Here is a 27,075-nt window from a genome sequence, read left to right as displayed (position 1 = left end):
TGAGCAAATGGAGGCTAGATTGGAGGGGTGTGACCGAGTGTGTACACGTGGATGCACGTGTATGGATGTGCATGGTTAGATGAAGTTTATCCAAAGCCCAAGCTTGGGTGGGGGCTTCCCCAGTGGACAGCCTCACAATCTGCTTCTAAACCATGCTTCTATCTTCAGATTGTTTCACTCGCCTCTTGTGGAATAAAAAAGTCATTCAGCTCAGTTCTCTCATTTGACAGAAGAGGAAACTGAGACCCTGAGCAGGTTAGTCCCTGGCCCAAGGTCACACAGCCAAGAATGGCAAACTCCTTGGTTCTTGGCTCCTGATCCAGTGTTCTCTTCATGATGTCATTCTGCCTTCTGAGAAACTCCAATATCCACAGGGCAGAGTTGGAGCTCTGAAGGATGGTAAATAAAGTTTTGGCAAGCTAGGCACAGCTGCCTTTCCTCCCAAGCTAGGTCCCCAGCACATGCAATGTCTAAGGACACCTCTCTGCTTCACTTAAAAAGGTTCTAATTCTCTTCTTCCTAAAGAGCTCGTACTCCTTCTTTAAGGTCCAGGCAAATGTCATCTCTCATCTGAGGGAGTCTGTTACTTCAGGAACCCCTTTGGGCAGAACCAGTCATGTTTCCTCTCTGTTTGCACAACATCTAATATGGCAGGTTTACAAGCTCCTGCCCCACAAGTCTTCAGGCTCCTTGAAGGAAGACACCATTGCTGTCTGGGTTCTGGTTGTAGCTTCAGTGCCTAGCATGGTACCTGGCACAGAGTAGATGTTCACAGAATGTTTGTTGAATGACTAAATTGATGAATGTATGCATCAAGAATCTGACCCTGAATCCTTCTGTGTGGCTTTTATGAGGCTCTCAGGGATCTAACAAAGCACATGGTTTTCTTGTGTTATAGTGGCTGATGTCAGTGTTCTAAATAGAAATATATTAGGGCTGGAAAGTTTTCTATGTGTTTCTTTTTCCTAAAGCAAAGTAAATGTGGTGACTCTAGGTTCATTGTTCCTTAGTAATTTCTCTGTATTACGTTGACCCCAGGAAACTAATTTCCCTTGGATACTTTCATCCTGGAAGATTTCTTCTTCTTCTCCTTCTTCTTCATCTTTTTTTTTTTTTTTTTTTTAGCTACTAAGAGCTGAAGCTGTTCTTACAGTTTGTTTGTTTTGGGTCTTTTGGGAAGAAAAATTCTCTTGCCTTTTTTCTTTTTTAAATTTCTTCCTTCTCCCTCTCAAATTCCATGCTTGTTTAATCTTGTTTAAACAATTAGATTCACCTTCAGGAAGTCAAAAATGGAGCCTCTTTGGGGAGGGGGCTGTGGGCCAGCACTCTTGCCCAGCCAGCTTTTCTTCTGTCTTCAAGAGGAGCCTTTCTTACCTGTGCTTTTCTGCCAACTGATCAACACCTTGTGATGAAGCACCAGGCTGTGTGTGCATCTCCAAGGGGTTAGCTCTTTCTGGATGGAGAGTACTTGTTCTTTGTTTAAAGGAGAACTATTTACTTTTTTTTTTTTTTTTTTGCATTTGATTAAAATTCCTGGGCCTGGTTCAGGGAAAGCTGTGAGAGGGTGACCCTGGGGCCAGGGAGGGCTGTAAGAGAGAGCTTTGGGCTCTCTTTTGGGGGAATATTGGGGTTTGGCCCCCGGCAGGAGGTGGTAGCTGTGTGGATACCTTTGGTGGTAGGTGTGCAGATACCTTTTCTCTCTCTGGCTTTATTTTCACCTGCACCTTGGGCCCCTGGGGCTTTCTGGGTGCTGTTTGTGGCGTTGTCAGCTGGTGGCTCTGGACAGGAGCTCACACACAGCCTCAAAGCCAAGTTGTGTAAAGCAGGGACAGACACGTCTTCATGGGGCTCAGGGAGGTCCAAGGGCGTAGAAGCTGTGGAGTAACAGCCCCCTGGGAAGCTGAAATTCAGAAAGTGATCAGGAGGAATGGCATTTGTGGATCACCTTGAAGGGTGCGGAATTGAGCGAAGTATGTTTAAAATGTATTCTCCTTTAGTCCTGGAAATAGCAATCACTGATTGTACCAAGTGCCTACCTCATACCAGGCACATCTCATACGTGATCATGTTTAGACCTCAGAATGTTCCCCCGTAGGGTGCTTCCTATTTTTCCATTTTACTCATGTGGAAACTGAAGCTTGGAGAGGTCAGGTGAGTTCAAGAAATTCCCCAGGGGCGGGAACCACACCTGACTTAAAATCCCCTTCCACACTGCCTTGCTATGGAGTCTGCCTAGGCAGGGGGCTGGGGCCTGAGAATCAGGGGACTTTTTTTCAGAATGCCATGAAATACCATCTAGTGAATTCCCTCAAATGAGAAAGGAACAATTTCCCCAGCAAACAAGTGATTGTCTTAACCACAAACACAAGCAGCCCAGGCCAGGAGAAAACAAACTGTTGAAGGATGTGTGAATGTTTGCTTCTGAATTTTCTCATTAATAGTCTTCTACTCATTCATTTATTTTGTCTTATGCTATCTCTGGCTAACAGGCAAGTGGTAACAGGCACCAGGGGCGGAACAAAAATTTATGGGAGAAATGCCTACAAATTGAGAAAAGGCTATATGTTCACATTTTTTAGTGCACGAGGACAGCTGCTAATATTTGATTTAAGCAGTGCACGCCCTCCCTCAACCCCCAGGCATGCTTCTAGAACACCAGTCTGCAAAGAAGCATTGATTTTGAGCCACACTGAGCAAGGATGGTGGACGTAGGTGTGTGCGGGGGAGGGCTCGTCCCAAAGTATGGAGTTCTTTGAGCTCTGGCAGACGTCGTTTACCATTTTATAGACAGACAACTCACCTTCCATGTCCTGTTTGCTTAGGTCACCATCAGAATGATTGAAAATGTGCGAGCACACTGGTGGGCCTAAGAACTTGACCTGAGTGTGCTAGAGCAGGGGTGGGAGTGGGGAAGGTGTACCTGCTTGGAATTTTAGAAACAATTGGGGATAATGCCATCAGTGGGCCACTGCCCTCCACAAATCACCTAGTTGATTATCCTCTTCTTCCACCAGGCATGGACTCACAGACCATCATTTTCCCCACCTTACAAACATTCTCCACGAAAGAGAACAAGGGTTCTCTGGAGCATCTTCCCCTCATCATTCCTCACTGGTGCAGGCACTACAGATCCCCACCCTGTTCAGAAGGATCAGCGCCGTCTCTGCTTTTGCCGCACCAGGTAACTGTTACTGTTCTGCACGAAGTCAGCTCTATTAACAAAGTCTCCCTCTGGATGGTAAGAACGGGTGGATGGGTTGGGTTGGGGAATAACAGCAAGACTACAACAATGCCAGTATATTTCCCCAACTCACCTCTATTTCTGGTCTCTGCAGTGAACAGGGACTGGGCTCCAGATGATAAGATACTAATGAAATGATTATGCTGCACTTTGCACTTGTTAAAAAAAAAAATGTCAAATAACAACAACAATAGTAGTAACATGATTTTGAGTTGGGGCTGAGGTCTCACAATTTCAGAGATGGAGCACATATGGAATACATTCATGGCCCCATAAACTGACTGGGTTCAGATGAGAAACATTTGTCAGCAAAGTTCCCATTACTGGGTGTGGTGGAGTCTGGCCTGGTCTCTTGCTAGAGGGGCTGCCTTAGGAGACAAGATGCTATTGTTAGTTGTGGCAGTGGGAAGTGTTCTGCAGGGAATTCGCCTCATCTCCAAGCCAAGGAATGGGTGAAATGGCTTAAACTGTCCATTTCAATCTGTTGTACAGAAGGTGTGATGGCTCAAACAGGAAATGCTAAGCACACAGGAAGAGACCTGCTCAAGTCATAGGCTGTGAGAATTTCAGATTTCAAGTTCATCCTCATAAGGCCCTCACTATTCTGGTGCCAGTAATGGGATGTCACTGGTGAAGTTATTGCAGGTCTGGGGAATCTAGAAGACCGTGGATGATGAGTTCCAACATGCCGATGGTTGTTTGTGGTACCCTGCGGTGCTGCTGGGGTAGGGCGTGCAAAGCCCCTGCCCTTGCAGTCTTTGGGCTGGGCACCCATTTCATGATAAGATAAACCGCCACATGACTACATTTTTGTTCTGGTAAAGAGGAAGCCAAAGGTTTTCCCAGAGGATTCTGTCCCTCAAGCTTCCTGCTCTTCTGTGGTTTGGCTTCCCAACTTGGGTGGCCTTAGTGGTCTGCTGTTTTTATCTAGTTTCCTTGCTGCTATTTTGATTATTGTTGCCACCAGTCGCTGTTACATGTTCTAGTGGAAATTTTACAAATATTTAAAATGAGATTGAGTTAGAGGTTTATCAAATAGAGATCTTTGCCACATTTAAGGAGCAGTTCGAACATATGTGGAATATTTACAAAGCCAAAGTCTATTTTAAGCAGGTTTGTCCTTTGTAACATGAATCAGTCTTTAAAGTTTTGTTTTCTAAAACTCAGTTTTTGTTGGAATTTATCAGGGGTAGGGGTAGGTGAGAGAGCTTCAAGGAGCTTCAATACCCAAGGAGCTTCAAGGGTACTGGGAGTGGAGTCTGAGAGAGGAGGTGACAATGGGGAAACGGGCCACTAATGGAGGGGAGATGTTCAGATGAATGATGTAGCAACCATCAGCATGTCAGAAACTAATTATTGTCAAGTGCCGCGTGTGCCACTGATAGAAACATGGGGATGATTGAGATGCCCACATCTAGGAACCGAGGCAGATAAGCTGGTATTTCTCATCTTATCAAAATAGGAAGGCTCTCTGGAGGAGGCTGGGCATTTGGAATGATGGGTAGGAAGAATGCTGGCTGAGCAAAAGGACAAGGGCTGGCCTTGCCCCTGGGGCAGACTGTGTGGACTGCTGGTCTTGTTTTATTCACTTTTTCTATTTTTAATATCTTTGCCAGTCCTTGGTCTAGTTCAAATATCCCAAAGTAGCCCAGAATTTTAGCAGAGATCCATGTTAACTTCTAGCAAGGCAAGCTCTGCCTATGGAGCTTAAGCCATCCCCTCTCTGCAGACTCTGACCTTGACTCCTGCCTGAGTCCACCTTCGCCTTTTCACCCTGCTTGTTGGACTTCTCCAAATGTTTCCAATTGGTACCTCACATTTGAAAAGTGTAAAATATAATTTTCTCGTCCTTCCTCTCTTTTTTCATCTTCTGACATTCAGTTTTACTCTGAAGTACATTCCACATTTTTCCCTATGATTTTCATTTCTATCACCACCACCACAATCCTCTTTTCAGATGAAATTACATCACGACTAGTGTACTAGCATGGCCATATTTCCCATTACCCTGTCCCCATAATCTCTCTTTTCTCATGTGCTGATGCTAAAGATGCCTCCCATATATAGTCCAGCTTAATAAATATTGCCTGAGTGCTTAATATATGCACAAGGCCTGGCACTTACAGACTACAATAAATATGCCCTGAATTATACCAAACTGAAATACTTTTAAGATGCATACAGTCTCCTTCAAGAAGACAAAGTCATTAAACAGAAACAGCTGAACAAAAGGGAGGAAAGATTTATATAAAAGAAGGCATTGGAGAAGAGCTTCTAGGCAATATGAGATAGTGGACTATGTACTGAAGGAAGAGCCAGGAGCCAGTGCTGGTCAGTGTTAGACTTGCAATCAAGTGCAATTCTGTACTTTCTAACTACAAGGCCATATGAGCATTAACTAACTCTGGACTTTTCAGGGTGATAATTTAAAACTGTGCCATCACCAGGGTCCCTTCTAGGGGACAGTTCTTTGATCATTTTGTTGACTTTTGGTCATTTTCCAGCTCTGCCCAAGAACTTGGGGATGGGATGTTGACTGATTATTTAGTTCTGAAATATGTAACTCAGTAACTTATTTGTAAGCATGCGTCCTTGAGACAGTTAACACCACAACAGGCCTGCCAATTTACGTTGAGCCAACAGACAGAGGCACATGAGTGATGTGCTCCTGGAGGACTTTCATCTGCATCATTCTTCTTCCTAGTTTGGAACGATGCCGATGATTGTGGCTGTCCACCAGGATGGGTGTGTCTGCAGGTTCCCCACCTGGTGTAGGGCTTAGCCACCACCCCCTGCTCCTGTGAGAGTTCACCTTACTCCTTATAGTCTTAGCCCAAAGTCCCACTACAGTCCTTGTTTACAATGATCTGAGTGGCACTTCAGGAGACCAAGGTACTACGCCATGCTGGACCATCAGGTAAAGCCTGGAACCTCGGATAGTTAAGGTCACTAAACCGTGTGGGATGCAGGGAGGCTTCTTTTACTCTGAACACAGGCTTCTGAAAGTCTGATTACAGATTATATATTAACTCAAATGTTAAAATCTCAGGAGAGAAATTATGAGATCTAAACAACTCCATCTTTAAATATTACTTTGTTTTTCCAATTGGCTAATGTGGAGAACATGGCTTAGTTTCCCTGGCATATTAAATGCCAAAATGTTAGCTCTGAGGGGCAGCACTGTGGTCCTGGGAATGATCTCAGGAAAAATTTATCATATATCTTTTAATTCTTCTCAAATCTGAGAAGGCTTATTGTCATAAAGGATAATAAATTTGGTCAGCCTAACAAGTCTAGGAAAAGATTAATTTGAGTCCAAGGATAAAATTAATAAAAGGAAATCTTTTGCCAAATGCATTCTTTGCTCTTCTAGCCAAGCCAGTTTGCTCTTGGTATCCTTTCTGTCCGTGCAACTTTTTATTCTTTTGCCTCTGTCAGGGTTTGACTCTTCCCTATCATGACCTTCACCCTCTCTCTCTGTTGAACTGTGTCACTGGAGTCCTCCCAAACTCATTCCTTCTAGAAGTCTTCCATTATCAAGTCATCCAATTGGAGGATCACAGAGTTGTGTGATAGTAGGCAAGACTCTTAACCCCTGTGTCTCATTATTTTTTAATCTTTGAAATGAGTTGATAGAATATTAAGGATCTGTCTAGCTCTAAGAGCTGTGGTGTAAGATGTGAAAACCTGTGTGCATTTGCCTTCTTTGTAAGAACTAGATTGCAGACCTAGATAAGAAGGAGAACAGTGAGAAATCTGTTTCTGTTTGAATAGAAATAAACATAGAAAAAATTTCATCCCTCTCTGCAAAGCTGATTTTCCTCCTCTTCAGATTAGTGTTATCTCCACTCTTCCTGACATCACTCTGTAGGGACAGGCTCATTTTTGAGACTTCCTGCTCTTTAAGGGCTCCGTCTTATTTAAGGTCATCATAGTCTCAGTCCTATTATTAGGTTGAACCACATGATATTGCCTTTTATTTTTTGTACATCAAAAAATAGCCCAATACTGGCAATTTCATATGGTCAACCTAATGCAAAAGCCTTTGTGGAAGCTGTTCCCTCAGTCTTGCCACTCCTGTCTCTCCTCCCCCCAGCATAACCCTTTGGCTGACAAACCTCTGCTCCTCTTTCAAGGCTTTGCTTAGGCATGAGCTTTATCTCTGCAGCTTTCCTGGATCGCCTGGGCTCTCACAGTACTTCCCTAGTGCCCTATGGGGTCAGGGTACCAGTGAGAAATAGATGGCATGTTCAAGTGGGGAAATCAAGGAAAGCCTAATGAGGGTACCATTTATAAAGCTGTGGGAAAGTGAAGGGAAACCAGAAAGGGCGCTGAAGCACCTGGGGCTGGGGACAGCCAGGAGCCATTACAACCCCGGCCTGGAGAAGTCAGGGAAGGAGGGATTGCTGCAGCCCAGAGAGAGCCACGGGGAAACCAGCTTGGAGATGTGGTCCTCAGCAGAGACATGCAGCTGCTTCAGCTGTACGCCAGCAGGGAGGAAGCCAAGAATAAATAAATACCTAGTCCGTCCTTTCTTCCTGTTGGACCATCTCTGCTTCTGCCTCCCATTTGCCAAACCCAGTCAGAAGCTAGAAGCCAGAAGCCAGAAGCTGTTGGGACCTGTTGTGAGCTTCTTGGGGCAAAGGGCAGGGTCGGGTGGGTCTGCTGAGGTCAGAGATGCTTCTGTGTCAGGAACTGCCTGGAGGAGAATGGGTGACCTTACTGCCAACCTTTGTTTATCATAAATTTCCATTTGCACCTTGGAGAAAAAGGAAAACCTAGCAGAATTAGGCAAATTATCCTTTGTGATGGAAACAGGAACCTGGAGAATGTTTTAAGAGAGGTAATTAACATTTTTTTTAAAGTTGGACAATATTTCAAATACAAGAAGGCACAACAATAAAGTAACAGAACCCAATATACCCATCACCAGATTTAAGTGATTGTTAATATTTTATCATATTTGTTTCAGATACTTACTTAAAGAAATAAAATATCAGAGATTCAGCTACAGCCATCTCCCCCGAGTCCCACCACCCTCCCTTTTCATAAGTAACTACTTTCCTGAAGTGTGTCCCTTCTCCATAATTCTGTTACACATCCGTACGCAACATGCCTTGTCTTGTATGCTTCAGTGTATATAAATGGTGTCCTACTATAACGTATCTTTTACAACTTTTTTTTTAAAACTTAGCTGCATATTTTTGAGATTTATCCATGTAAATTAGATGAAGTTCATTCATGGTAACAACTGCTTGTTATATGACTACTCCCTAATGTGTTCACCATGCCTGTGTTGATGGATACTGAGGTTGTTCCAGGCTTTTCCCCCTTTTCTTTCTTTCTTTCTTTCTTTCTTTCTTTCTTTCTTTCTTTCTTTCTTTCTTTCTTTCTTTCTTTCTTTCTTTCTTTCTTTCTCTCTCTCTCTCTCTCTCCCTTCCTTCCTTCCTTCCTTCCTTCCTTCTTTCTTTCTTTCTTTCTTTCTTTCTTTCTTTCTTTCTTTCTTTCTTTCTTTCTTTCTCTCTCTCTCTCTCTCTCCCTTCCTTCCTTCCTTCCTTCCTTCCTTCTTTCTTTCTTTCTTTCTTTCTTTCTTTCTTTCTTTCTTTCTTTCTTTCTTTCTTTCTTTCTTTCTTTCTTTCTTTCTTTCTCTCTCCCTTCCTTCCTTCCTTCCTTCCTTCTTTCTTTCTTTCTTTCTTTCTTTCTTTCTTTCTTTCTTTCTTTCTTTCTTTCTTTCTTTCTTTCTTTCTTTCTTTCTTTCTTTTCTTTCTTTCTTTCTTCCTTCCTCCCTCCTTCCTTCCTTCCTTTTCTTTCTTTCTTTCTTCCTTTCTTTCTTTCTTTCCTATTGCAAATAATGCTACATCAAACACCTTTGTACCTTTGCACCTGCGTCCTGTGCACCAGCACCTCTGAGATACGGAATTGGTGAGTCACAGGGAAAGTGTATCTTCCACTTTACTGGCAGTGCTGTTATCCTCCAGACTGGTTGCAACAACTTACAAAGTTGTGGAGCGGAAGGCAGGGGCATGTGAGGATAGTCATAAGAGTCCGCCCTGAGTCTGGGTCTGGTGAAACAGTGAAGGACTCTGCTTCTGGGTCCTTTCCTACTATCTCTGAACTTGGGAACTGGGTCCCAAAGGGAGAGGGAGAGGAAGGTCAATGTTTGCCTATGACAGCTTGTAATTTTCCTTGGAGAGCCCTTTGGGAGAAGAAAGTCTGTTTTATGTTCTCAGGGTGAGAGGGGTGCTGTGAGAATAATCGTGAAGACTATTTTATAAGTGCTTACTACATGACAGGCATTTTTATTTAACTTCTTTTTTATTTTAAACTTTTTTTGGTTAAGAAATAAAACTCACATACAAAAAATATAATATAAATGTGCTTAATAAATTTAAACGATGCATGTAACTGTGTAACCCCGACCCAGGTTGAGAACAACACTGTCACCACCTCTTTCACGCCCATTCCTTTGTCTCCATGCTAGAAACTCCCTCAAAGCTAAGTCATTATTTAACTTCTAAGGCTATAGTTTAGTTTTGCTTGTTTTTAAAGATTATCGAACAAGAACTATGTAATAATTTTTCTTGTGAGTCTTGTTTCTGTGGTTCATTCATGTTAAATGTACCTGGAGTTTGTAAATTTGATTGCTGTATAGTGTTACATTGTATGCATACACCATAATTTATACATTTTTACTGTTGGTGGACATTTGCACTGTCTGCAGTTTTCTTACAAAGAAAATTACTCTGAACATTCTTGTCCATGTCTCTTGGTGCCCATATGTATACATTTCTGTTGGGTTGCAGGATATGAATATCTTTAATACTTAATGTCAAACTATTTTTCAGAGTGGTGGTGCCAATTGATGTAACCACCAGTAGTGTTTGCTCCAAATCCTTACCAATACTAATTATTTTTAGTTTTTTAAATTTTAGCCAGGCTGTAGAAATGTAGAGCTACTTATCTCACTGTGGTTTTAGTTTGCATTTCTTTTTTTTGATGACTAATGAGGTTAAACAACTTTTCCTACTTACTGGCCATTTAGGTATTATCCTTTGTAAGGAGCCTGTTCAAATCCCTTTCACATTTTTCTAGTGAGCTGTATTCTTTTTTCTTTTTGATTTATAGGAATTCTTTATATTTTCTGAATGCAAGCCCTTTGTTAATTACATAAATTGCCAATACCTGATTCTATTTTGACTTTGTACTCTTAGTACACTTTGTTCTCTTTATTGTGTCTTTTGGTGAGCAGTTTCTTAATTTTAATGTATTGCATTTTATCAATCTTTTTCTTTATGTTTAATGCATTTTTAACTCCTGTTTAAAAAATATATCCTTTCTTACAGTCATGAAAATATTCATATATGTCTAGAATCTTCATTTTGCCTTTATTTTTATATTTATTTATTTTGCTGCATTCTTCTTGGAACTGATTTTTGTGTATAGTGTAAGATAAAGAGTTCAGATAAGACCTCCTTTTTTTTTCCATATGGCTATCCAAACAACTCATACCTTTTATTAAAAATATCAATCTTTTCCCATGTCTCTGTACTTGCAATATATGTGGATTTCTGAAATTGCTCTTTTATTCAGTTGGTCTGTCTATCTTTGCACAAAAAACCACTCTCTTAATTTTTGTGGTTTTAGAATAAGTTTGATATCTGGAAAAAATATTCTCCCTCTTTGTTTGCTTTTGTCAAGAGTGTCTTGGCTATCTTTGGCCTTGGGGTTTTATTACATATTTTAGAATTAGATTGTTAAGTTCCACCAAAAAAAAAAGAAGTCTACTGGAATTTTTATTGGAACTGTATTGAATTTACAGATTGTTTCAGAGAATTGATAACTTTACAATATTGGTTCTTCCAAGCCATGAACATAGAATAGCCTTCCATTCAATTAGGTCTTCTTCAGTTTATCTCAATTTTTTTTTCTCTGTGAAACATTTATACATTTTTCATTAGAATAATTTCTAGGTATCTGATATTTTTAATAGCTTTATAAATGATTTCTCTCTTTTAAATTGAGGTTTAATTTATAAACATTAAAATGTATAGATCTTAAGTGTACAGTTAGATTCTGACAATTGTATATACCCATATAGCCAAGATGTAGAATTTTTCTATCGCCCATGAAAGATCCCTTTTCTCCTTTTGAGTCAATCTCTGTTCCCTCCCTGACCAGAGGTAGCTACGATTCTACTGTTCTGATTTCTTTCACCATAGATTAGTTTTGCCTGTTCAAAATGTCAAATAAATGGAATAACACAATTATACTCTGTTGTACCTGGATTCTCTAACTCAGCATGTCTTTTGAGGGTCATCTGTATTGTTTTGTGTACCAGTGGCTCTCTCTTTTATATTAGTATTGAGTTGAATCAACATGCCACAATTTGATTTTCCATTTTCCTGTTGATTGCAATTTGCGCTGTTTTTAGTTTTGGGTTATTAAGTATAAAGCTGCTCTGAACATTCTTGTATAAGGCTTTGTGTGAACATATGTTTTCATTTCTCTTGGGGAAATACCTAGAAGTGGAATGGCTGAGTCACTGGGGAGGTGCGTATTTACCCTTATGAGAAACTACCAGACTTAGGTCCAAAATGGATGTCCCAACTACAGTGTTTGACATTCCACTTGGCTACACATCCTCACCAATACTTGGTATTGCCATTCCTTTAAACTTTGGTCATTCCAGTGGGTATACTGGTATCTTATTATGGTTTTAATTTTATTTCTCTGATGATTAATGATCTTTAGCATCTTTTTATGTACTTAACTGTTTATGTATAACATCATTTGTCAAGTACCTGTTCAAGTTTCTTGCCCATTTAAAGACAAATGGATTATATTTTTATTTTTGAATTGCAAGTGTGTTGAAAGTACATTCTTATATATTCTTTATATAAATCCTTTGTCAGATGTAAGTATTAAGAAATTTTCTTGCAGTCTGTGTTTTGCTTTTCATTTTCTTAATAGTATCTTTTGAAGAGTAAAAGTTTAAAATCTTGCTAAAATTCATTTACTGATTTTTTACTTTTATGGTTACTGCTTTCTGGGCACTAAGAAACTTTTATCTACCCAAAGATTATAAAATTTTTCTCCTATGTTATCCTCCAAAAGCTTCATAGTTTTAGTTTTATACTTAGGTATATGATCCATCTATAAATGATTTTTATGTATGAATTGAGGTTTCTTTCAGACATGGATTGGCAGCTTTTCCAGAATCAAAAAAAAAAAAAAAAGAAAGAAAGAAAGAAAAAGATTTTCCTTTCCCCATTCATTTGCTTTGACACCTTGGTAAAATATTAATTGATCATATAATATGGGTCTGTTTTGGGACTCTTTATTCCATTGATCTGTTTGTCTATCTTTATGCCACTACCACATTGTTTTGATTAAAGTAGCTTTATAATAAGTCTTGAAAACAGTTACAGTCAGTTGTTCTTTTTAAAGAATGTTTTTGCTATTTATGTTTCCATATAAATTTTAGAACCAGCTTGTCAATTTCTACAAAAAGGTCTTCAAGAATTTTGATTGGGATTGTGTTGAATATATAGATCAACTTGAGAAAAACTGACAGTTTGAAAATATTGAGTCTTCACAACCACGAACATGATATATCTCTCTGCTTATTTAGATATTTATTACTTTCTTTCAGCAATGTATAATCTGTTTCATGTGGAACTCTTCCACATATGTCTTCAAATTTATCCCAGAGTATATGTTTTTTGATGCTATTGTAAATGGTATTTTAAAATTTCATTTTCCATTTGTTTCTGTGCAATATAGAAGTAAAATGTACTTTTATATATTGACTTTATTTATTAGTTTTTCATCATTATGTAACAAACTACCACCAAACTTAGCAACTTAAAAGAACAAGCATTTTATAATGTCATTGTTTCTGAGGGTTCAGAGTGATTTAGCTGGGTGATTCTGGGTGAGTCTCTCATGAGTTGTGTTCAACTATTGGTCAAGGCTGTAGTCATCCAAAGGTTCAAACGGGGATAGATGATCTTCTTCCAAGGTCACTCATGTGGCTGTTGGCAGAAGGCTTCAGTTTCTTACTACGCAGACCTCTCTATAAGGTTGTGCAAGATGTGGCAGCTGGGTTTCCCCTGAGCAAATGATCAGAGAGAGAGAGAGAGAGAGAGAGAGAGAGAAAGAGAGAGAGACAGCAAGAGAGAGTACCCAATGCAGAAGTTACAGTATAACCCAATCTCAGAAGTGATTTACTATCCCACCTGCAATATGCTGTTGATAAAACAGACAAATCTTTGCACAGTGTGGAAGCCACAGGATGTGAACACCAGGAAGTGCAAATCATTCAGGACCATCTTGGAGTATGGCTACCACAGTCTGTCTTCTAACGCTCAGTAATTCATAGGCCCTACATATATAAAATAAACTCATACCCTCCTAAGGTCCACAAAAGTTTAATCCCATTACAGCGTCAGATCCAATTTCAGAATCTCATCTTCTAAAGCAAATCTAGGTTCTCAAAGTGTAGTTCTTTAAATACAGCTCCATGAGTACAGTTCCTCTTAATCTGTAGACCTATGAACTAAGAACAACTTGTCTGTCCCCTGCCCATCCAACATACAATGGTGGCACACCAGAGGATAACTAATATAGACATTCTTCTGCAAAAGGGGGAAAACTGAGGCATCAAGGAGTCACTGGTTCATAACAAGTATGAAATCCAACCAGCAAAATGTTGTAAGTTCCTTGATTTGGATTCAGTCCTACTCTGCCTGGAATTGACTTTCCATAGTTCTTGGCTCTGTTCTCCAGGTTCTTGGTCCACCTTTTGAGTCATCCTTCCTTGTTCATGAAAGGCATCTTGTATTTGCAGCTGAGTTGTTTTACTCCGCCTGTTTCCTGCTTGTAGAAGTTTGGGAGTTCAAAGGACTCTTTTCGTTTGATACTGTTTCTGTCACTCTCAGTCCAAGCTAGCAGTATTTCTTGTCTCTCAAAACCTCTGTGGTCCTCTTGTGAATCTCACTAGGGTTTGCTCCATTAGACACCTGTAAATCTCTTTGAGATAAATCCCCTTGAGATAAATCCCCTTTACATGGGCTTCTACTGAGGTGGCTGAGTGACGACGCCCTTAGGCTTCTTAGGACCTTGATGACTTTATTTACATTTAGATGTGAGGCAAACCTTTAAACTCTAGTGGGCCTTTTGTCTGACTGAATGTACTCTGAGGAACTACCGTTTAACTTTCTGAGATCTTAACAAAGGATTTTACAGTTATACTCTTGGCTTCAACTTTAGAACATTGTTTTCTGAGAGTGTTCTGGATTTGGTCTTTGCTTGGGTGCAGTTTCTTATTTTCCGTACTGTTTGCCATCTGAGGAGCCCCAGAATCTTCAGAACCAACAACCAGTCGTCTTTTGATTTGACAGTACTTCCTTTGGCTTGTCTCTCTCCTCTTACATTTTGTTATAAACAGCAACAGGAAACCAGGGAGCACCTTCAACACTTGGGCTAGAAAACTTCTTAGCTGAATTATCCAGTACACTAGGTACCTTCACTACCTTTCCCATTACTGCAGGAGAGAGTGTTAATAAACTTTCTGCCAGAACAATACAAGGATCCTTTCTCTTCAAGTTTCCAACAAGATACCCCTTACTTTTTTTTAAGACCTTACCAGCCACCTCCTCAAAGTCTGATTCTGACAGTCTGTTCTAGGCAATTTAGGCTTTAACTAATGGTCTTATTAAAGTCCATGGAGAGAGGAGCTAATGATTAACACATATGAAAGGATCTAAGTCTAGGTCAATGCTAAGTGTTTAAGAAAATAAACACAAACACAGAGGGAGAAAATCTGATCTCATTTTACAGATGAGAAAGCTGTGGTTCAGAAGGGTACAGTGACTTGCCCAAGGTCACATGTCCACTTAGTGGTGAAGAAGGAACTAAGACCAGTTCTTCTAACTCTTCATCCAGTGAAGTTTCCAGGTACCATATGGCCTCAGGTTCCCATCATGTTCCGCGAGTCTAAGAAAGCAGCGCCTACCTGAGCATTCTCAGTGGCCTTGTGTCAGAAAACAAAGGGGAAAATGTTAGGATTTTCTGCCAGAATATTCATTGTTTAAATGCTTTGCGGTAAGTCAGCAAACTAATGCTTAGATAGCTAATGCTGCTCATAGGAACCTTTCCACTAGGATTCTGAAGATACGAGAACTTGACAGCGAGATTTCCAGAAATCATAGAGTGAAGGATTACTCTGGTTCTTCCTCTTATCTTTGATTTTTTAAAAAATTAGTTAATGTTTTTCCCCCAGCTTTATTGAGATATAATTGACCAATAAAATTGTCTTTGCTTTTGTTTTAAGAGTGATGAGGCAGGGAATCTTTGAAGACAGTTTTCATTTTCTTGGTTACTTTTTCTTTGGAAATTAAGTTTACAGCACATGTTCAAAAAACTAGATTTTTAAATAATTTGGTTCACCTGCCTTCATGAGTGATTATGAGTAAAGATCAGCCAGTAAACTCTTCTGAGGTCCTAATGCATATTTCCAGTTGTCTACTGGACTTCAGGATGGTGGCCCACAGATACTTCCAACTCAGCATGTTCCCATCTCAACTCATTACCTTTCTCCACCTGCTCGACCTCTTGTATTTTTTAAAAAGTTAGAGACTTTATAAGTCACTCAATCTAGAAACCTTAGATTTTTCAATTTTCTTCAGTTGAAATTCTTTAGAATCTAGTTCAGAATTATTTTTTGAATATGCCTTTTTCTCTACATCCCCACTGTTACTATCCTACTGTAAGTCCCCATTCATTCATTCACCTATGAAGGGCGTTTGCTGTGTGCTTGCACTGTGTCAGCCATTCTGTTCTGTGCTGGAATACAAAGGTGAACAAGACATGGTACTTGTCCACAAGGAACTTACCTGTAGGGTGGGGGGTGTGGGGAAGGATCAAAAACAAAGAATGACAATAACATGTGATGTGTTTTACATGTATCATTCCTCTTCTAGCCGTTACAAAAGATCTTGACCTCTCTCTGCCTTTCTTCTCTCCCTCCTGGATCCACTCTCTTCACTGCTGTCCGCATTACCTTTCTAAAGTACAGATTTTGATCATGATCTTGAACACAATCATTTGTCTCCCTGTTGCCATAGTCCTCAGTATGCTATTTGTTCACAAGCTTTCAAAAGCTGGCCCCATAACTACTTCCCCACTTCTCTGTCCCTTTGTTCTTGAGCTTTGAACCCTATACTGTAGCCACATTACCTCCACATTAGGCCCCTAGTAGATCTCTAAATACGCCACATGTAATCTCACATTTCTGTGTCTGTTTTCTCCTGTTTCTTTTGCCTTGAGTATCTTTCAAACATCATTCAACACCTGGCTAGCTCTTACTCATCTTCAATCTCTTAGTCATCATTTACTTCCCTCAACTTCCCTACCCTTGGGCAGAATTATATTGTCCTTTTAATATACCTCTCTTGTTATACAATTGATTTTTTTGCATTACAGTTAATTCATAACTTAGATGTTGAATTTCCTCCCAGCACCTAGCATAGTGCTCAATACGTATTTTTTGAGTGATTGGGAAAAGTGTATAAAATATTTAAAATATACAGTGTGCCACTGTAAAGGGCATTTTTATTTTTACTGGTACTGTATTGTGAAAATGTAAGCAGAGTGTCTAAGTGCCCAGACAGGGTAATCAAAATTCCTGCATTTGGAAATCAAAAGACTCTCATGCCTATTTTTCATCCCCTCTCTTTCATGTAAAGTTTGGGGATATGAGTTGGGACATTTCTGGTAGGTTATGCTGAGTTTCCAAAATGTAACATGGGATTAAATGACCTTAGGAGTTCCCATCAGAGAAGTGGTGGTGAGAGAGAGTATTCCTTGGGGATGCTGGAGGTCAGGAGAAAGTCCTACTTTCACTTCACTGATGTGACTGAAGCTCTTTCCCAATCTGTCTCATGGTTCTGGTAGTGAGGTATATGTGGATGTGAATGTGGCAATACTTGGAGATAGTTGAAAACCTTAGACATGAGATGACCTAGACATGATTCACCCGTGCTGTCAGCGCATCTTCCCTAAAAACTTTGTGAGTAAGTGGCAAGATATCTGGGCCTAAGTGCTTTTTCCTACCAAGCCCTGCCTTGAGAATGCAAGCATGATGCTTTAGAAAAGAATCTGCCCCACATCCAATTGGATAAAGATTTCTCATACATTTGGGGAAAATCACTCTGAAAATTTTCATCCTTTATTGCAGATTAATCCCCAGAATTTCATTTCGTGGCATGTCCACTATTTCAAAACATTTCCCACAGGGAATTCTATCAATGGATAAGAAGTCTGCAGAAGGTTACAGATAAGGGCTGGAATTCTTTCCTTCCTTTTTTGAAGCTCAGTTTCCAAGAACTAAACCATATGATCCCTAGACCTGGTTTAGGGTTGCATGCTTTCAGGCCCTTAGAATGTTGGAGCTGGAAGGGACATGAGGGACCATCTGGCTCAGCTCCCTCACTTTACAGATGATGTCAGGGAGGTTAATGGCTTTTTAAGGCCGCATAGCTAGTTGAGGTGGAGCTGGGACGAGGCCCCAAATCTCCTAACTCTCAGCTCAGGGATCCTTCCTCTACACCAAGTTAGACACAGGCAAATTCCTGTATGAGATGAATGGAGCAGTTTCAAAGTTTAAATATAGAGCTTTAATCATTTCAGATATGGCCATGTTCCCCTGCTTTCCTGGGACCTAACCTTCACCGTGGGCCAGCTCTCAGAGGCAGCCCTGTAGGAGGCTTATGCTGGCAGTCCTTATCTTAGACCTGCTGTTAAAGGAGCCATAGATAAATGGTGTTAATGGTGATCAATATTTAACTTAGATTTGAGGGGCTGGCTAATTCAATCAACTTATCTGGTATCTGCTTGTCCCCCCATTGCTGTCAGGAATCTCTAGTCCATCCTCAATCTTTGGCCTCCTTGGGAACTACTTCCTACCCCTGTGACAGACCTGCCCCTTCTCTTCCTACCCAGTTCAGCCCCTCCAACGCAGGATACCTTTGCTTCTCCTCAATGGGACTCTTCCACGGAGCCAAATAGAACTCTTGTTCTGCTAAGAATAAACTCCTCCTTCACCTTTCCCCAAAGCCTCTCTTCTGCCTCCTTAATCCTGTCCCTGCAACTTTCTCCAACAGAGGCTTCCCTTCTCCCTCTCCCAATGGCTCACAGATTCGGGAGGTGAGGAGTGTGAGTGCCTTCATTTTTCTCCAGATTATGCTCATTAGTCATCCTCTGGCCCTCTCAATCTTTTTATAATTATTCAAAAAATTCTTAGTGACTCACCAAAGCGTCCTCAATTTCTTCCAAATCCTTTCTTCTCTTTAAACCTTGAATGATAGTTCCATGTCCTCAGGCTTCATAGATGGCTCCATATTCTTCCTTCAGAGATGATTGAGGCTTTTCCTTCTTTTTATCTCAAAATTTGTATGTATCTTTCCCCATATTTTTGTTCTTCCCTGCTGTTTTAGAGAAAGGAGTCAAAATTTCAAGGCCCACTTCCTCATGATTCCTGGATTCTGGCCCATCTGCCTGCTCTGGGGCATCAGGACCCACATCTCTGAGTTGTGTTTCTTGGTATTTCCTTCTCACCGGATGAACCTTTCCTCCCCTTCTGCGTCAGAATTACCTGAGGTATTTCAAAAGTGTTGTTCTTGGGTCCTTTCCCAAAGAGTGCTTTCCAGTTAGTGTTGTATCTCCAGTGCCTAAATGAAAATCTTCAGATCTGGTGCCTAGAATGTGCATTTTGTCTTAAGATTAAAAAAAAATTGAAACTAGAATCATGTGTAGGCTTCCCTTATTAAAAAAATAACCATCCTGTGTTGGCTACCTGTTGCTGTGTAACAAATTATCCCCAAATTTGGTGGCTTAAAACAGCATTTCTTATCTCACTGTTTTCTGTGGGTCAGGCATGAGGACATGGCTTAGCCCAGTCCTCTGCTTTGGGGTCTCTCAGACTGCAGTGTTGGCTGGAGCTGCTGTCCTCAGCAAGGCTCAGCCAGGGAAGGATCTGCTTCCAGGTGCATTCATGTGATTGTTCGCAGCCCTTGGTTCCTCATGGGCTGTTGGTTTGAGGGCCTTAGTTCCTTACTGGCTGTTGGCTGGAGGCCACCCTCAGTTCCTTGCCGAGTGGGCTTCTCTGTAGGGCAGCTCATAACATGGCAGCTTGCTTCACCAGAGTGAGCAAACTTAGAAAACCCAGAGCAAGACAGAATGCAAGTAAGACAAAATCACAGACTTTCATAACCTAATCTCAGACATGACATCCCATTGCCTTTGCAGTCTTCTGTTGTCAGAAGTGAATCTCCAGTCCAGCCTACACACAAGGGGAGGGGATTAAACAAGGCTGTGGATATCGGGGGGGGTGGGGCGTGGATTATCAGAAACCTTTTAGAAACTCACTCCCATACACCCCAACCCCAAAGCCCTTTTCTCAAACTAGCTGCTGCCCATTTAAGGTGTCAACTTATTTTTCTCCTTATATTTACCACTCAGCTTCTCAAGAGAGGAGCTAAATTGGTGGCCTTCATTGTCTGGCCACATCTTCACTCTTTAACCTATTCCACTGTGGTTTCCACTCTTGCCACTCCATACAGCTATCTTTGAGAGCTGTGAGTGGATTGATTGCCAAGTCCTCTTCTCCTTCTCCTCTACCAGGGCCTCTCTGCAGCATCTGATTACCTTTCCTTCTTAAGATTCTGTTTTAGCTTTCATGATACTTTGCTTTCCTGGGTCCTCAAACTCTCCTGTTCACTTCTTCCCCGTTTATTCCTCTACTAACTCCTGCCCCCCCCAATTTTTTTAAAAAAATTATAGTTGATTTACAATGTTGTGTTAGTTTCTGGTGTACAGCACAGTTGATTCAGTTATACATACATATATGTGTGTGTGTGTGTGTGTATGTGTTTGTATATATATATATGTATGTGTATATATATGTACATATATACACTTTTTCATGTTCTTTTTCATTATAGGTTATTATAAGCTATTGAATATAGTTCCCTGTGCTACACCGTAAGACCTTATTGTTTATCTATTTTGTATATAAAATTTTTAACTGCTAATCCCAAACTCCTAATTTAAAAAATGTGGAAAGCTTCACGAATTTACATGTCACCCTTGCACAGGGACCACGCTAATCTACTCTGCATCATTTCGGTTTTAATATATGTGCTACCAAAGTGAATACTGCCCCCCAATTTTGACCAACTGTTACACAATACTGGACATAATAATTTTGTATTTGAATAGGACATAATATCTGAGAAAGACTGAAAAAGTTTGGGACCAGCTCAAGATGTCATCTAGGGGCAGAGAAATGACCAGTCCACTAAGCCTATTTGGAGGGACAGTATAAGAAAAAATAAAATTACATTAAAAATGAATGCTGTCACCTGTCACAATCACAAGGAACCTAAGGAGATCTGGTGACTAACTGCACTGTGGTGTCCTAGATGGGATCCTGGAACCAAAAAAGATATTAGGTAAAAAGTAAGGAAATCTTAATAAAGTAAGGACTTTTGTTAATAATAATTAATCAATATTGGTTCACTAATTGTGACAAATGTACCAGACTAACGTAAGATGTTAAAAATGGGAAACCTGAGTGTGGGGTCTGGGAACTCGGTGTTCTAGTCACAATTTTTCTGTAAATTAAAAAATATTATAAAGTAAAAAGTTTATTTTTAAAAATGCACCCTATCAAGCTGCACTCTTCCATGTAAAGGTCACACTAGTATTTGTATGTTTACATTAATGTCTCATGTCTCTACAAGATCCTACCTTCAGGCTTGTGCTCACCTTTCTACCTCCTTAGAACTAAGCTCAGGGCCTCACATGTTCCGTAAGTAATTGTTGGTCGAACGATTGTGAAATAGCAAAGTGCACTCTTGGACAGGCTGTTCTGTAAGGACGTAATTAACCCAGTTGAAGCCAAGGGTGATGGGAACGTTTTACTGGCCTTTGTCTTCAGTTCATTCAGTTCATTCAGTTCAACCAAACCTCTAAAGTGGTGTGTTTCCACTTTCTTCTTCAAATTATATGTTCCTGCTCTGTTTTTATCTGTCACTTCCTCTTCTTTCTTTTGTCTTTTTCTATTATGGTTTCTTCTACTGTGGTGTGCTTTCCACTCATTTTGACCCAAACAATGGTGGTTCTTCCTAATGTATTGTGGTCTAGTGGGAAATTTTTTGAGTGTCAGTGATGAACTGGGACTGAAGCAATAGGAAAACAAAGACGTTTGGTTCTGGATGTGTGCCACCCAGGTAGCCACAGATCCGGGACAGGAAAGCTTTGTGCCACTTCCCATGGAATTAGTCAAAATGAACTTGTTTTTACTAGCATTATACAATTAGACATAATCCCCATATTTCATCATTTTAGAACAGTTGTTTTGGTTTCCATTAGCTTCAGTTTTAGTGTTTGCTCATGGATATGGTTATCAAATAAAAGAAGTCTCCTTTAATGTTACAGGCTCCCATCTCTACATCATAACAAACATTTGCATATTTAGAAATATTTACCTCCTCCTCCCCCTCCCTCTCCATCCTCCTCCTCCCCTTCCTCCTTCTTCCTCTTCCTTTTCCTCTTTTTCCTCTTCTTCCTCTTCTCTCTCCTCCTCCTCCTTCAGTTCTTGTCATGTGGCTTGCTTATCCATGGACTTGAGTTTTCCTGGGCCTTGCAGAGTGTCTTCTTTCTGTTCTCTCTTCATGTTTCAAAAATAACATGCTATTCTCTGTAAAGGCAACTGGTGCTATCGGCTGATCCTAAAAATGGCTGAATGGGAGTCAGCTGATTTCTGTTGGTTTTAATCAGTTGTTTGGGGTCAAGTCCAGGATGTAACATGAGAATAAATGCAGTTAATGAGATCGCAAAGTTCTGACCTCAGGAGCACAATTTTCTGATCCTCTGATCTAACTGGCTATAGAGTACGATTAAAAATGCTGTGTATTTTTATAGCATTTCATGCTTTCAGAGAAGTTAATTTTATCCAGTTCTCATACACTTAAAACATAGTTCTTTCAAGAATTATAGTTCTCAGGTTTTCAGACCAGCATGGTGCTGGTTGGGAAGTATGACTAAGGGGGACTGGGTGTTGAGGGGACTAAGTTGGAGGTGGACTTCCTTGGACTGTGTTTCAGAGTTGTGAAGGCTTAGCAGGGCCTGGGACGGAGTTTATGGTCCTTCACTGAGGCAAGGACTGTGTCTGTCCTGTTAATGCTCTATCCCCAGTGCCTAGAATAGCACATGGCACAGGGTAGATACCCAGGGAAAGTTGGCTCAGTGTGTCTCGGTGGAGATGAGAGAAGGAAGCTGAAACAGGCAAAAGGTGTGATTCAGTCTCATCATCCATGTCCCAAAATAGAGATTTCAGTCAACAGTCTTAGAGAGGTTGTGGTTCCCAAATTGTTCCTATTTGTAAGACAAGGATGAGCTTAGCTCTATTCCTACTTCCCTTTTTGTGTCCAACAGAGAGGATGAGTTAATAATTAGATTAGTCACAGTCCAGGACATTGAGCCATATTTACTAGTGGGTGGGATTTGAAGGACAATGGGCTGGTGTGTTTACCAGCCCACCCAGGTTTGTGGGAACTCATCTCTTTGGTCTTCTACAATTGACCAGAAAGAGGTAAGACTCTTCAACCATTAGCTTGGGACACGTGTCAGCCCAGCTTACCAGGGAGCTCTGTAGTGGACTTTTAGGCCCAAACCCAGTTAGATGGTTAGACAGACATATGTTGGCTTTGTATTTGGTATTTTCCCTTGTGCTCCCATCTCTTAGGAATTCACAGGAAGGAGGGCTGTAAGTCAAAGCAGGTCTTGAGTACTCCTGGACCCGCTGGCCGGACCCCACCTCACCTAGATTCCTTATGCTTCTGTTGGAGGCATTATTCTCCTTCTGCTTTGCAGCAGCTCTTTAATCTGAAGGGACCCAAGAGACATGCAAACATCAGTCACCAATGAAACCTCCCATGTGTAGATCTTACAGTCTGTTAGTCCTACTTGTTCCTTCTTCTACCCCCATCTCTAGGCTTGTCTGCAGTGGCTTTTGTAAATAGCCATGTATTAGTTTCCTGGGATTCTGTACCAAATCCACACAAAGCTGACTTATTAAAACAACAGAAGTTTATCCTCTTACAGTGCTGGAAGCCAGAAGTCTAAAACCAAGTCAGCTCTACTCCCTCCAAAGGCTATCTCTTTGCCTCTCCTGCTTCTGGTGGCTGCTGGCTTGTGTCTGCATTGTTCCAGTCTCTGCTTCTGTCTTCACGTGGCCCTTTCCTCTTCTGTGTGTGTCAAACCTCCCTCCACCTCCCTTTCAGAAGGGTGCACGTAATGGCACTGGGGCCCACCTGGATAATCCATATGACATCTCCATCTCAAGATCCTTAACTTATTCACATCTGCAAAGACACTTTTTCCAAAGACAGTAATGTTACAGGTTCCAGAGATAAGGACCTGGTATTTCTGGGGCCACCATTCAGCCCAGTTTAAGCAGATTCTAGAATCTTGCTTTTATCTATCTTTCCCCTCTCCCTCTCCCTTTAAAAAAGAGAGTGGTATGTCCACAAATAAATTTCTTTGAGCAGATTAAGCCCCCAGGTCTTGTTCTTGGGCATGGTGCTGGAAAGGACAAACAACATCTCACTTCTTCTAGTTGCTGTGACTAATTCCAAATCCTAATAGAAAACACAACTTCTAACCGTGGCTGCAGGAATTCTAAGCAGGGTCTCCATGACACCAACATCTGGATGAAAAGTAAAAACAAACCCCAGACCCCCAGCCAATTAACCAGATGTTTGTTTCCAAGCATCTAGATGTTTGGTCCTTGTATTTGGGGTGCAGGAAACACCGTGGAGGTGGTCCTGAGGAGAGGAGAAGCCAGTGTCCCTTCACCCCGACCTGCCTGAGGAAGGTCAGAGGTGACTAGGCTAGCCTGCTGACAGGGAGGCAGGGTGTTCAGGGTCTGAAGCTGAGGGCACGCTCTCAGGAGTGGGATGAGATGAGAAAGGGAGGGAGGAGGGACTTCTCAATGCAGAGTTGTAGAATTGTGTCCAAGAACTTGGAGTGGAGGCAGAACCAGTGGAGGATGAAGACAGAACTATCCTCAAATGCTGGGATCCTGACCCCTCAAAGCAGCCATATCAAAGATCAAAGGGACAAAGTCCGTGCATTCCAGACGGAATCAGTGCAAAGCGCAACTATGAAAGCATTCTTGGCTGTCGTACCCTCGAGTGCAGTGAGCGGCTCTTCGCACGGCACTCTGTGTTCTGCCGGCAGAGTCGAGAATGCTCCTTTTAGTCTTCTCGGGGTCTGGGCTATGACAGCGGGTATTTTCAGCGCAATCGAAACAAGATGCTTCAGTGCGTTGGCTCCTTTCTGCTGGGGGCATTTTGGGGCCTCTAGAAATAGGAGTATGAGGGACCCTGTCTCTTTAGTTTCTGGCCGTTCAAGAGCAATTTAACCCATTCACTTCACGGCCAGGGCTTTTGGAACAGTCCCTTGGTTGACAGCTCCTTTTGCTTTCGGGACCTTCCTGAAAGGCTCGATTCCAGGGTCTGGGTCAGAGGAGGCTGCCAGGCTTGGTCCCTGACCAGAGTGTGCTTGACAAAAGGATGGCAGGAAAGTTGCTTGGGTCTAAGCCCCTGGGCCTTTGGTCTAAGGTGGTGATGTGCTTTCTCTTTCCCAGATCATGGCGACTCATTACTTCTCCAGCCCCTGGCCAAGAGTTTCGATTGGCTAATGGATGAGGGCCATGTGACTTGTCAGCTGAGGACCAACATCCAGATGGGCAAGAAGAGTCAGTGTAATTGGGGGTTAAGGGCCCAAGCCCTGAACTTAGTGACTCTGCCACTTACTAGGAGAGTGACCTTGGTCCTCAGCTTCCTCCTCTGTGGAGGGTGAGGATAGTGCCCACTCTTTAGGCTGTTTGTGAAGATTACGTGTGATAACGTCTGTAAAGCACCAGCTCAGTGACTATAGTGAATGCTCAATAAGTGCTAGCCATTTTTATTGCACTTATAAAAGCACTTCTCAGAGAATGTCCGTTCTTCCCCCCTTCCCTTCTCTGCCCACCCCCGCTTCCCTCTCCTTGTAGGATTGCACATGTGGGAACCGGAAACAGAGAGACAGAGAGAGACAGAGAGAGAGAGGGAGAGAGAGAGAGAAACAGACAGACCATGGATTCTTTCATAGATCCTCTCTCACCTTGGCTGGGAGCCTATTTTTCTGTAGTAAAACAGTTTGGGTGTCACTCAAGCTCTGGGACAATTAATATTTTTTAAAAATATGTAAATTCCAATTAAAGAAAAAAATTATGAACCACCATTAAGGTTCCCAGGTGGAGTTACATCCAGTTGGTAGGTTAATATACTGATTCCTGCCTTTCCTACAAGCAGTCATGGTGAGAAGCTGCGTACTGTTCTCACTGCCCACTCTGTCTTACCCCAACTCCTGCCCAAGGCCCCAGTTTCCAGACTCTCTGATATTTCAAGCTTGTTCTTCACAGGTGGTCCACGTCTACTAGATTTTGGAAATTCTGATGATAAAATGAAGCAGACCCCTTGGCCCATAGTAGGTGCTCAGTAAAATTAGATTGAATGAATACGTTAAGTAGTTTGACTCATTTTAAAGGCAACTCATCAGCTTTACTAGCAAGCTTCTTTCTTCTCCATGTGAGATGGATGTTCTCAGGACCAGTCATCAAGTTAGTGTGTGGTTGCCCAGGCGGCATGATATAGACGTACAAGAGAAGCCCGTGCAGCTCAGATGCAGAGTCTGTCCGCTTCAGCCAGAGTAGGAGTCGTAACACCCCGACTTCCAAAACTAGCTCTGCTATGTACTGTGTGGCCTCACTTATACCTTAGTCACCTTATCTGTAGAATAAAGTTAATAATATTTATTTCAAATGGTGCTTGTAAAGTTTACATGAGATAAAGTAATGTATATGCCTGTGTATAAGTGAGAATTTATCCGAACGATTTTGTGGGAGCAAACTTGTATTTGAGGCTACACAAAGGCTCTCATATTACAGGGAACCCTCTCAATTACTTTGTTTTGAACAATAAGGTAGGGTGGTTCAGGCCCAGCCTGAAACAATCTTAATGCTTTTTTGAGATGCTTTAGAGTTCTTTACATAGAAACTATGGGGCAGATAACTTTAATATTGATTAAATGATTCTTCCTGGAAATAGAGCTTCCCACTCGCAAGTGATAGATGCGATTGTGACTAAGCCCTTTGAAGAACATTTTTAGATCATAAATAATCGCCTATAAGAAGAATGAAAAGCGTAACATTTCTGATGCTATAAATTGCTTTCCTTTGTTTTTCCTTTCCTTTCCTCTTCTTTCTTCCTTCTTGTCTTTCTTCTTTGAGTGTGGAAAAAATTCTAAAATATTATTTTATATACAACGTGATTTTAAATATTTTTCTGATTAAATTTTCTGTTGTAAAAGGACATTTAGCTATTTCATCTACCACCTTCCATGCTTATATATTAAAACTGGAGAAGGAACTTTTTGGGTGGCATTGGACCCTGGGAACTGGGGACCATAAGGGACCTGGGCAATGTATTTTCCTCCCGCCTCTGCTTCTTTGTGCACTTCGGCTTCATCCAGCCCTCACTGTGGACCTGCTTTCTAAGCTTTCCTATTCACATCACGAGGAAAATGATCCCCTGTCACTCCTGCGTCTTTACTTATTTAAGCTTTTAGCCCAGACTGAGACTGAAATTTTTGAGCCTCTATTCCGAATTTCCCAGGAAGAGATTAAGATTGGCCCCGGTTAGGTCAGGGGCTCACCCTGGACA

At 41.3% G+C, this 27,075-nt stretch overlaps 1 protein-coding gene and 1 non-coding gene across 2 annotated transcripts in view; one reads left to right on the top strand and one right to left on the bottom strand.

The window, feature by feature from the left end:
* The window catches only part of LOC140698319 (uncharacterized), a 198,700-nt gene that overhangs the window by 24,417 nt on the left and 147,208 nt on the right, over window positions 1-27,075 (top strand). Inside the window, exon 4 of the mRNA XM_072968307.1 lies at window positions 3,015-3,181. Within this exon, the coding sequence (XP_072824408.1) occupies window positions 3,015-3,181 (167 nt within the window). The remainder of the gene's footprint in view (window positions 1-3,014; window positions 3,182-27,075) is intronic.
* Window positions 20,353-20,459, bottom strand: LOC116281860 (U6 spliceosomal RNA). Its single transcript, XR_004191322.1, has one exon. It is a non-coding gene; the product is annotated as a U6 spliceosomal RNA (small nuclear RNA).

Source organism: Vicugna pacos, chromosome 9 (assembly GCF_048564905.1).
Source record: "Vicugna pacos chromosome 9, VicPac4, whole genome shotgun sequence".
In the NCBI taxonomy this organism is placed as follows: domain Eukaryota; kingdom Metazoa; phylum Chordata; class Mammalia; order Artiodactyla; family Camelidae; genus Vicugna; species Vicugna pacos.
Note: the sequence above shows the minus strand (reverse complement) of the source record. Positions and strands in the feature narration are given on the sequence as shown.